Source organism: Lycorma delicatula, chromosome 11 (genome assembly GCF_047948215.1).
Source record: "Lycorma delicatula isolate Av1 chromosome 11, ASM4794821v1, whole genome shotgun sequence".
Classification (NCBI taxonomy): domain Eukaryota; kingdom Metazoa; phylum Arthropoda; class Insecta; order Hemiptera; family Fulgoridae; genus Lycorma; species Lycorma delicatula.
Genome location: NC_134465.1, coordinates 26,861,536 through 26,874,619, shown reverse-complemented (window position 1 = coordinate 26,874,619; position 13,084 = coordinate 26,861,536). Strand labels below are relative to the sequence as shown.

Genomic DNA, 13,084 nt, shown 5'->3' with positions numbered 1-13,084 from the left:
CTCAGTAAATCTGCAGAAATAAATCTTATTGTTTTTATGAGATTTTACAAATCTTTTATGTAATATTTGTGTTTTATTATAAATAAATAATCTTCAATCTTTTCGATAACATTAGTAACAAGAAAACCTACGTATAGGAAAGAAATAAAATTAAAAAAATCTGATGTGCACACCACATGACTTCCTTGTACGCCTTTTAAATTATAAATACACATTTTTTTTACATTCAGAAGTTAATCATTATTAATAAATCAATATATTTTAATTAAAAAAAAAAGGAGATGAAGTCGGATTTGAACCGATGTACCTTCTCCTTGTAAGATCCAAATATTTTATTAATTAAAATTTATTTGGCTATAACTCTGGAATCAATAAAAATAAGTACCACTTATGATATATGGTTGAAATGAGAGCATTGGGATTATTACTGCAGTTAAGAAAACCCATTTTTGTTTTTTGATTTTGGGCTTTGTTGGACATTTTTGGTTCAGTCAGTTGCAATAAAAAGAATTGGTGTACAACTAGATGTTACAGCGATCCTAAATCCAAAATTTCAATATCTTACGGCTAATTGTTTTTGAGTTATGCGAGATACGTACGTACAAATGTCACGCCGAAACTAATCAAAATGAATTCAGTAATGGTGAAAGTGGATATTTCCGTTGAAAACCTAAATTTTCGCGATTACAACACTTCCTTTACTTCGTACAAGGAAGGATAAACACAACCCCGACTTATGAAAAACTTGTTTTTTATATTTAAACACCCATTTTGGCAACGAAGCATTATTTGGTCACCTCAGAGTGTCGTGGCAGCAGCCCTGTCCTCCCTGTCCAGCCCCCTGTAGAGGCATCCCACCGGGGTCACTCTAGCCTCATCAGAACACGCCGACTTCCTCTTCTGGACAGCCAGCCCATCCCTCAGCTGGAGAGCTGCCCTTCCCGTCCGGAAAACTACTAAGCACCAGGTGTGCGTTTCGAACATCTGGTGTTTACCCCACGCGACCCGTCGTCTCACACCTTGAGAGGTGATAGGACGGGTGAAAAACTTATGAAAAAATATATATATATATTAACTATTATAGAATAATAAAAAAGATGGGAAGTAAGAATTGAATAAAAAGTAATACTACTTGAAGTACATATAAAGTACAAGTTAAAGAAAAAAGATTAGCATTTATTATAGTCTATACCAGTGGTTTCCAAATGTTTTGAATGCTAGAGCACATTCTAAACTACCAGTAATGCAGCGGGCACTATCTAATTTTCAAAGCTAATTTATTGTTGGATATAGTTAATAATAAGTAATGTATATTTATTTCTATCAGTAATTTTAACTGTTGAATAATATAAAAATTATTGTTTAAAATCTAACGTTAAATGTATAAAATAATAACAATTATTATTTTTAAACTTTGTATGCTTTTAATTTTTAAAAGTTTACGTTTTTATTTTTTTAATTGGAACTACTACTGTACAGTATATATATGCTGGAAATCAAGTTTTTCAAATTTTTTTCAATTTAAGAAAATTTACTAAATTTTTTTTGACTTCCATTTTTCTTCTTTTCTTTGTTAGTAAGAAATACTGGATTATAGTGAAATTATTACTTGATTTAAAGAAAAAATCGGTACATTGTTATTTTTTAAAAAATTATTATTTTAATTATTAATTAATTAATAAAACAAACAAAAACAAAAAAAAATAATAATAAAGCACTCATGCTAATTGTAATACAAAGCATAAAACAGACTCGTATAGGAATACAGGAAACTAAATTAATAATACTAATGAAATTATTAAATTATTCTACATTCCACAAAAAAGGAGTAGTGGTAAAATATCCAAAGGATGGTGATAAAGGAGGGTGTAATATGGTGTTAGTTATAGTGAAGAGCGACTGTGTCAGTACGGTTTCTAAAGGGGGAAAGAGGAGGGAGAAATTCAGAGAATGAGATGAGTTCTCGATGAGCTATAACGATAATTATTTTAATGAAGAGTTCTATGATGAGAGAGGAGGTTGAGTTAAAGAGAGAGGGTTATGGGGTGCGTGTGTATGTGTATTGGTATGATATGGGTTAGAGGAAAGGGGAAATTGTGATGCTAAAAGGGATGGATGGTACGTAAAGGTAGGGATTGGAGGGGAAACAGGTTCATTACAAAGCTTCCAGTAGTGCTGTACGGGGTCCGCATGTCTAATCAGTAACAAGCATAGTTCTGTTGTAGTCAGGGAAGGCGACACCCAACATTGGTTAGCTAATTCAGGAGACCTGTCATTAGGCACCCCTTCCACATCTAACCAGAACCTAACGGTACGCGTACATGAGGTAGCGGGACACTCTCTTGCATCTCTGTTCACTAGATATCAGGTTTTTTCTTCTTCTAAACTACAAACCATTCTTTTCAAAATTTTACGATGTTATTATGTCGTGAATTAGAGGTTTGTACAAAAATGTGTAAATTTTAATTTAAAAAAAAAAGTTAAAATCGGACAAATATTTTCTTTAATTTTTCTACAATTGGTTGAAGCTTAATATTTTACGTCGTTCTTTCATTATTCAATTTTTTTTTCAAATCTACCTTCTTAAATACATATATAAAGAAATAGTGCAACGATTTGTATTTATTTATTATAATTTTTTTTTTTAGTTGAACTGTATACGAATATATTCGTATGTATACGAGACTCGGCTGATAAATTTTGAACATATATACGTAGCATAGCAATGAAAAGAGATATTGGAATGAAATAAAACATAAATAGAATACGTTAGTTACAAAATGCAGTATTTATTTTTCATTAAACGGGAATTATCGTTTACATTGATACACTTTTCCGGACGTGTGACAAATATTTGCATTCCGTCACTAAAATATTCTGGCGGTCTTTCTCGGATCCAAGTGGCCACAGCTTCCTTCAGCTTATCGTCAGTGGTGTAATGATTACCTTTGAAATCTCTCTTGAGATCAGGGAAAAAGTTGAAGTCGCACGAAGCCAAATCCGCGAGTACGGCGGATGCAAAGTAAAATCAAACTTCAGCTATCAGAGAGTTTGCGTGGTACCCATTGTGCACATATTTTACGGTAACCCGATTGCTCGATAATATGGCCAACTCGTTCTTTTGGTATGCCTAACTGAATAGCGATGCGTTGCTGGGTGATTCGCCGGTAACGTTAAAGCAAATCGTTCACCTCCTTTCGATGTTTCCCATCAGTCACAGAAACTGGTCGTTCGCTGAGGTGTGTCCTCATTTGTCGCTTTACCGGCTTCACATTCGCAAAATTCCAATCCCCCACTTATTCATGGTACTCCTGTCAACAGTTCACTACCGTAAACCGTTTGTAAACGACGAAAAATATTCGTAGGATTCAGATTTTCTGCTGTTAAAAATTCGGTCACTGCGCGATGTTTTAACCGTGTTGACATATTGGTTGTATTCGACTCCATTTTAACTGCTACTGAAAACAAACCGGTAAACGGATTTCAACGCATTATCGCAGGTTTGTAGAGGAGGACTTTAGGTATCATATGCTGCCACGCCCAATTCGATAGTACCATTTGTTTTCGTGTAGCACGGTAGAGTGAAAAATTTATCAGCCGGGTGTCGTAATTTAAAAGCTGTAATTTTTACTATCAAAGTGAAGTTAATTATACAGTGACAGCATCATCCTGTATTCCTACTACTGGGTTCCTTCTTCAGGTCACTCATCCGGTTACACGTCCAGCACATTGAAACTTTTCAGTCGCCTGATGTCACCGCTGTGGTCCAACAGATTTATGCCAGATAATTTTTTATACTATGCTTAACCTTTGTTTGTACAGCCAGTTAATTTTTTGTATCTTTCCATAATCCTAGTGGGTAACATTCTTCAGAAAATTACATTCATTTGTACAATGTAATCCTAAATAGTCGTGAATTTCTGTACCCCTAACAAACCACGACGCGTCTATTATGGTCCTCACCAATTTATTTTGGAATCTTTGAATTATCTTAATACTGTTGTTAATCGACATATTCCGTAGCTGGTTCTTATACGATTCAATTCTTAAATAAATTATTTATTTTAATAATTTTAGTTTTCTCGCTTTGTCGAAACAGGCCTACAAAACAGGCAGCTCATAAGATGAAAGAATATTATCTTGAAATAAAACATGATCATTTCACTTTATTCCATCGGTTCTATCATTACATTATTCAAATGTTTATAGAATATATTAAATCACGAATTATACTTTATTAAAATCTATTATATTTTTGAAGTAATAAAATATATACTTAAAAGAAATTATTTAACTTTTTATCAAAACGCTAAAATGCGTATGAACCTTTATCGAATCTAATAAGATTTATTAAAAACTGAAGACGTAACACAATTAAATATTACTTTGATGTCAGTTATATAGTTTTATCAAATATATATTTAAAAATATCGCTTTCAGTTCAAAATTACGAGATCCGGAGTACCCTCGAAATACGTAAATTATTAATTTAACATCAGCTTATTATAAAAATGGATTTAAATTGTTTTTCCGAGAACATACAAATATTATTTTTATATTATTCTTTTCATTTATTTTATACATTACTTTAATTAATTATACATTAAAATCCGGCCTCCTTTGCGCGAGTGGTAGCGTCTCGTCCTTTTATTTGAGGGTTTCGGATTCGAACCCCGGTCAGGCACGACGTTTTCTCTCGCTAAAGGATTGACATTTCATCTCTTCCTAACGGTAGTCCTGGAGACTAAAAAAAATTATACATGCTAAAGTTTCTTCTTCTTTATACAACTTTTTTAGATATCGGTTAATGATTTGTGAGGAAAAGAGTATGTGCGCTGTCTGGCGGGAAAATATTTTTTAACCAGTACTTATTTCTAATGGCCTTTATCATTGAGCAGTAGAACGGGAGCACCGGCGAGCGAGATTTACCTCCTCTTTCATTAAAAAAAATTTGTCAATTGCTGTACAATCAGTAAAAAAGAAAGAAAATATATGAAAGGGGAAAAACATTTGTTGTGTATGAATTTAGAGAATTTCCCGCTTTTTTGAGGTCAGTTAAAAGTAAAATTATTTTTGAAAAAATAAACCATGCGTAAGATAGCCCCGTTAGAGATAGAATATTAAAAAAAAAAAAAAAAACAATTATACTAAACTTTATCTTAAGTTTTGATAGTAACTTATAAAGTTTTTAAGATTCCGGATACAGAAGACATAAAAACATAATCGTTCGATAATATGAGAAAATGGAATTATACCCCCCACCTAAGATGAACATTTTTTAGAATATTTAATAAAAATTATAATTAAAAAACATATTGCTCCTTACATTAACCTAAATATTAAAAAACTGTCCTGGTAATTTCTTACTTCAAAAAAGAAAAAGTATATATATATATATATATATATATATATATATATATATATATATATATATGTATATGTATATATGTTAAAGTCAATGATGAAATGGTAAAACAGTATTAAAATAATAATTGCTAAGATTAAACTATGCTTTTAATTTTATAGAATTGAAATCAGAAATATTAAATACTATTGAAAAAAATTAAAATGCAAAGAGTAGAAGACATTTCAATGCTTAAACATGTATTATTAGTAGGTAAAGGGTACATAAAAATTCAATATAAAGTAATAAATAAAATAAAGTATAATAGTACGTTACGTAACGAGCCAATAATTATATCCATTATGCACGAGTGGAAGTAAGTTAAAACACGAGTCTTAGCGAGTGTTATAAACTTCGCAAGAGTGTATTAAACAGTATATTTCAAAGTCAATAAATTATTAGTTAAGTTTTTTCTTTTCATTATTATCGATCGGTGTTAAACATATATCTCTTCCTCAGATTCCGACAATAAAAAATAAATAAACAAAGAATAAAGGATAGCGGATAAAGGATAACAAAGGATAAAGGATAAACAATGAAATATATAAATTTATTTATCTATTGGTGTTTAAATTTCAAATTAAACTCTACTTGCTAATTACAAAATCGGATTAAAATCAAAGTAAGAAAAAAAAATTCCTTTCGAAACGCCGGAAGGCGAAGTTAGATTTCACCGGTGCTAAGTAGGGGATAAAAAATATTTCCAACTTTAAAAATTTACTTTATACGAGAATGTTTGCATGTGAAATAAAGTTTCACATGTTTAGCATATGACAAGCCCTATCTTACAATCCAGCAACATTTTTCTCCTTGCCGTAAGGGTTGGTCATATCAAAAATTTTTACTAACAAAAGTTTTACGTAATGTATAGAGGACTAACGATCATTTTAAACAGATTCGATACTGTGTCTATTAAGGGAGGTATGATTTTTTTATCTTCGAAACCCAATTTTTTCAACCATCTGGACCAATCGTTGGTGATATAAAAAAAATTTACCTAGGTAAATTTTAGGCCCTTATCCAAATAATAGTATGAAATTTAAAAGAATTCGATATTTTACTCAATAAGAAAGTTATAGCAATATTTTATTTTGGTCATCCCTTGCAGTAAGGGTTGGTCACATCAAAAATCGTTACAGATAAAAGTTTTAGGTAATGTTTAAAGGATTAAAGACCACTTTAAACCGATTCGATAATATGCCTATTAAGGGAGGTATGATATTTTTGCCTTCGAAACCCCATTTTTTCCATCCCGTGGACCAATGGTAGGTGATATCAAAAAACTTTACTTATATACGTTTTAGGTCCTTATCCAAAAATATTAAGAACTTTAAACGAATTCGATATTTTAGTTAGTAAGAAAGTTATTACGATATTTGTTTTTTTTGAAAGAGCCCTCCCATTTTCACCCTCATGGTCCGATTTTGCCCGTTAACGAACTCGACCGAGATTTTGGGTCGAGTTATTTTTAACGAATAATTTGAAATTGATTGGCGCAAAATTACGCCAGTAATCGTGTCTGCAATAAAGTGAAAAATATATACAAACTTTTGAGCTGACGGTGGTTTGGGGTCTGGAGGATGTGAAACGCTAAGATCTGTTGAAATTTTCCGGAAGTGAAATCATGGTACTCATTACTACAATAGGTAGATTTCTTAGAAATCTACCTAAAACAGTTGATTCATCAAACAATACCCGGTTTTGATTGGTCTGTGGTTGAAAAGAGTAGCTTTTGATTGGTTAATTACTTCTTTCTTTTTCTGTTTATCTTCCGGAACCATCGTAAGGTATTACTTTAGAGGATGATACGTTTAAATGAAGGAATGAATCTTGTACGGTCTCAGATCGCTAATCCCTGAGATGTGTGATTAGTTGAAACCCAGCCATCAAATTACATCGGTATCCACGATCCTGTATTCAAATCCATATAAAAGTAATTAATACCTTTACTAGGATTTGAACCTTAGAACTTTCGACTTCGAAATCAACTGATTTGTGATGATAAGTTCCCCACTAGACCAACCCGATGGTTTTACTTTAATACCTGTATCATAAGAAAGTTTTTTTTTTTATAGTGATTCTCCTGGTAACACAGGTTCCAACTTCGTAATTCAAATATAAAATACAGCCGTAGAAAAAATATATTTTTTTTTGTAAAAAAAAAAAAACATAAACAACAATTCTTAAAAACATAATAACAATAAATAAAATTAGTTCGTGTCAAAAGTGAAACGTTTGTTGACAGATTAAAACCAGATGGATTTTCCATTCAAATGTCAACCATGGTTTATGCTACCCCCATTTACTCATGGCAGGATAAGATAAAATTTAAAAGAACATATTCTTTGTTTTACTGGTACGATTACTCGTCATACAGAACCTTCATTGAAATTTAAAAAATATTTAATAAAGAAAATATAAAAAAATGAAAAAGAAAATTTTTATGGGGCTAGATATTTTAAACCATATATTTTTTTAACTTTAAACTTTTAATTTTTATGTAAAGTAATTCACTATTAACTTTAAAAAAATTGCATGTAATTTTATAAAATAGTTTTTAGGCTAAGTTTTGATAATATCGATTTCTTTTGTATTACCTTTTATTTTTCCTATTTTTATTTACATCTAATGATTGTTATACTACCAAAAGGCAAAACATATTAAGATTTTTAATTTTATGAACGCTTTTCTGTAGTTTTTTTATTTTTTTTAAATTTATTAATGTAATATTTATTATAGATAAAGAGACGTATCTTTCTTTTTAAATTTTAACAATTATACTAATAAAATATAGTTACCAATAAATAATACATAAATCCGAACTCTTTTGAAATAGAGCACCACTTTAAAATTTTTTATTAGTTCAGGACTTGTTCAAGCAATAAAAGTAAGTTTTATAATTTTTTTATTTTATTGTCACTAAGATATAAAGAAAAACAAATCCAAGCATATAACATGACCAGACATTTTATTGAGTGTATCTGACGAGGCATTTCAATTCTTTTCAATTGTTCATATAGTTGTAGGTGATGCGATTTTCACGTCCAGTACAAGCACATTTGTATTGCCATCTGTCTGCAGTAACATTTATTATACTACTTTGAAAAGAGTATACTTTTTATTTAATTCGTCGAATTCTATGCGCATCGTCTTAGTATAAAATATGTCAATATATATCTTTCGTAACGGATTTTTTTGTTAATATACCTAAATCCTTATTTCTGGTTGTGTGAGGTGAAGTTCAACAGACATGCAATTTTTTTGTCGTAGTTTTATATTATATACTCCTAATATTAGGTTGTACTAAATTCAAAACTTATATGGACAACTTTCTTAATATACGAGAACTGTAAATAAAGTTATGAGACTAGGTTTTTGGGTCAAAGTGGCAACATTGTAAAGTAACTAATAAATATATAGTTATATGAACACCTAACCCACCGGGTTGGTTTAGTGGTGAACGCGTCTTCCCAAATCAGCTGATTTGGAAGTCGAGAGTTCCAGCGTTCAAGTCCTAGTAAAGCCAGCTACTTTTACACGGACTTGAATACTAGATCGTGGGTGTTCTTTGGTGGTTGGGTTTCAATTAACTACACATCTCAGGTATGGTCGAACTGAGAATGTACAAGACTACACTTCATTCACACTCATACATATCATCCTCATTCATCCTCTGAAGTATTACCTAAACGGTAGTTACCGGAGGCTAAACAGAAAAAAGAAAGTTATATGAACACCTAATTTATATTAGGTATTAATATTTTTAGTCTATTGTTGCCACGTGAGACGTAAACAAACTTTTCGTGAAACTAGTTTTTGTTGTGCGTTACAAAAAAGAGTGAAACTAATTATGAGCAACGTTGTATAATCAAGTTTTGTGTTAAACTCGGTGAGAGTGCCATTGAAACTTTTTAAAAATTGAAAAGAACGTATAGAGAAGACACTCTGTCACGAGCCGAAGTTTTAGGTGGTTTAAAGGATTTTCAGATGGCCGGGAATCTGTCGCGGACGATTTACGCTCTGGAAGACCGTTAACGTCAAAAAGTGACCACAATGTTGAGCGAATCAGAGACTTAATACGGTACAACCGGTGATTAACAGTCAGAGAGATTGCAGAACAATTGAATTTGAACCGTACCACAATCCATCAAATATTGACAAACGAATTTGACATGAAAAAAGTTGTGCAAAATTTATTCCAGAAAACTCACTGTTGAACAGAAAAACAACAGGGTGGAAGTGTGCCGCGATCTTGTAGGGCGAATTGAATCTGATCCTGGTTTTCTAAAAAAATGTAATTACTGGTGAAGAATCTTGGATATTTGAGTACGACCCAGAAACAAAACACCAGAGCAAGGAATGGCACACTTCAAACTCACCACGTCCCAAAAAAGGAAAAATGAGCAAATCAAAAATCAAAACCACGCTAATTTATTTCTTCGGTGATAATAGCGTTGTCTATAAAGAGATTTTGCCTGTAAAACAGATTGTAAATCAATATGTTTACCGAGAAGTTGTTGAAAGACTGCGAAAATAAGTTGCTCGCGTGAGACCAGCCATCAAAAACAACTGGACCCTGCATCGTGACAATGCATCTTGTCACACTGCATTATCAATTAATGTTTTTTTGGCAATGAAGTGCATTCCTGTAGTTCCTCAACCACCTTTTCACCTGACTTGCGACGTTTTCCTGTTCCTGAATATAAAAAAAAACCCTCAAAAAACACCATTTTGGAAGAGTAGAAAACATTAAAAATATGTAACCGACCATTTGAAGAATATTCCTATTTCTGAGTTCCAACACTACGGTGAAGAGTGGGTAACGCCATGAGGCGTTACGTGGCTTCCCATTGCAACTATTTCGATGGTGATAGAATCCATGTATATGACAGTAAATAAAAAGTCTTTCTGAACTAGTCTCATTATTTTATTTACAGACCTAGTGTATATATATATATAAACTTAAATGCAATTTATTTATGTTTATTTTCCTCTTGATTGGTTGGAATTAAATGTAATAACAAGACTTATTTTACTTATTATTAACTTTATTAATCACTTGGGTTTGCCAATCAATTATACAAACTTATAAATTAGATTTACTACGTTTCACTTAGAATTCTGTAAGCTTCCTCAGGTGACGATACACGTTCATACACATATAAAAAAATTCTCTTACGTATTGTAAGTACTGGATATACATACTTACATACTGGAGGATGTATGAAAACTTTGTATGATGTGTGTATGAATGTGTATTGCCACTTGAGAAAGCTTAGAGAATTTTAAGTGAAACGTAGTGAGTGACTTTAATACGTAAATTTAAATAGTTGATAGGTTACCCCATGAGATTAATAAAGATTATATTATTAAACAAAATAGTTTTGTTATATTTATATATATATATATATATATATATATATAAACGGGTAATAATAATAATTAACTATTAATAATAAAAAAATTAAAAGAGTTAGAGACAAAAAACAGAATATATATCTTTTAATGGTGGGGCATGAAAGTTTCCTAAAAATATTCATACATAGGTTAAGCTTAATAAATCTGCTTAAGTAAGATTTTCTCTAAATCTAACAATAAAGATTAAAGATTATATATGAAGTACATACCTACAAAAGATTTTTGAAAAATATTTAAACCGAAGAGAGGTGAAACAAAATTACAAAAAATATGTATTCCAATTTTAAGCGGTAGGGCTTAATTTTTTGAAAAAACGTTTTGATTATTTTTATAAATATGCATTGCCGATAACAAATTTGCTTTAATAAAGTTACCTTAAAATAACTGAAGAAAATTGAAGTTCTATCTAAATTTATAAATTTTTTATTCTTCCAAACCTATCTCCAAAGGTTTCCTGGCAAGAGAATTTGCGGTAATTGTTTAATTGTAGCTCAAATAAATTTTTTCGAGGAGATATAAATAAAGTGCAAATCGATGAGCTGTACCTTTAATAACAGGAGTAGAGTAAGGAGAGAAGTCTTGTTCGTGATCAAATTACGACTTCAATGATTCCCTTTTTTTTGTTTTGTACATTAAGTATCTTATATAAATTTATTTCAGGAAAAACAAGGAAAAAATTGTATAATGAAATAATATATGATTTACACAAACGCCTGGTAGATCACTTATTATAGTATAATGATATATAACCTGAAATTATTCTACACCCAAAGTATTTTCACATGAAACTCCAAACAAGGTTTGAATAAAAAAAAAAAGTAAAACGTATGCCGGATTCAAAAAAGCCTACTCTGGAATAATTTCTTGAAAGAGAACAGATTATATATTTCTTATATAACATTTTTTTATTACAGATTTTTTATAATCTATTCACTAAGGATTCGTTTCATAACATAGTTAAGGCATAAATATTATTAATAGAAAATAATTAAAACTATTAAAAAAATTCTTTTAGTATTATTTAACATAATATTCTAGCTTTTTTATGGCTTATTTTTATCGAGTTTTATTAGATTTCTTGTTTTTATATTGCTAATGAACGGTTTTATTTTTTAAATAAAGCGCAGTTTTTTTAATAGAAATAATACTCAAAAAATTATAATAAAATTTAAAAACTACAGTACATTTCGAAAGTTGCTGTTCATTGGAATTACGGAAGTATAATGACGAAACTTTATTTATAACTTTGTATTTTTATTTCATAGAAAAAAATATTACAATAACTTGAATAGTTTATAAATGGCGTTGCAAATGACCTCCACCAACATCAATACGCCACACGTTTTAATTTGTTTTCACACTTTAACCAGCTGATGTACAGGAATCTCTTGTAGGTATGTTATTACTACGTTTTTACTTTGTAATTTGTGCGTGATCTGTTGCGATACACTGCTTGTTTCACTGTGCACCATAGAAAGTAATTTGCGGAAGTTAGATCGGGTTACCGTGCAGGCCAAAAACCCCTCGAAATGATTCGATCACCAAAGACATTTCGTAAAAAAGTCATTGTTAGCTGTGTACGCTGTTGTGTCGTCTTGTTGAAAACAACCGTGATTGATTTCCTCTTCTGTTAACTGAAGTATTATGTAAATAGGCATATTAGCGTCAAATCCAAGATGGCGGACGGTCCGCCATCTTGGATTTCAAGATGGCGGACTCCGCCATATTGTATTCGTGACGTCAATCCAAGATAGCGGACGTATAGTGACGTCAGTGGTGCTAGTAGCTAGTCAGTGATGCCAACTTGATTTGTTTTGTGTCAGTGTTGCCAACGTGGATGAATGTTTTGTATTAAATGATTGAGGTGATATTTTTTTAAGGTTGGTAGCAGTGTTGAACAGTTTTTGTGTGGTGGTTGTTTTGAAGTAAATGAATAATATTTGAAGTGAAAAAAAATGTGGGTAATGTAGGTTTCGAACGGGGGACGGTTGGTTGTTTGTTGTTGACTGAAGCCGTAGACCGTTCGGATACGGTGTACGAGTGTCTGAGTGAGTGCAATTTGTTCTATGTAAGTCGTTGAATTTTTGTAATGAAATTGTTGGTGTGTGTGATTGTCGCAGCGGTCGCTGCAGTTGTGTTTTTTTAATGATACGATTGTCAGTGTGTGTGTGTGTGTGTGTGAATGAAATGTTAGACTTACCTCGAGGATGTTCCTGGTCGATGTGGTGGCAGCACCAGGAGGCGTCGACGCGGTAGAGAGAG

At 31.4% G+C, this 13,084-nt stretch overlaps 1 protein-coding gene across 1 annotated transcript in view; it reads left to right on the top strand.

The window, feature by feature from the left end:
• LOC142332491 (uncharacterized) overlaps positions 1-12,759 on the top strand; it is a 187,582-nt gene extending 174,823 nt beyond the window's left edge. The window contains exon 3 of the mRNA XM_075378942.1: positions 12,703-12,759. Coding sequence (XP_075235057.1) covers positions 12,703-12,759 — 57 coding nt within the window. The remainder of the gene's footprint in view (positions 1-12,702) is intronic.
• The last annotated feature ends 325 nt before the right edge of the window (positions 12,760-13,084 follow it).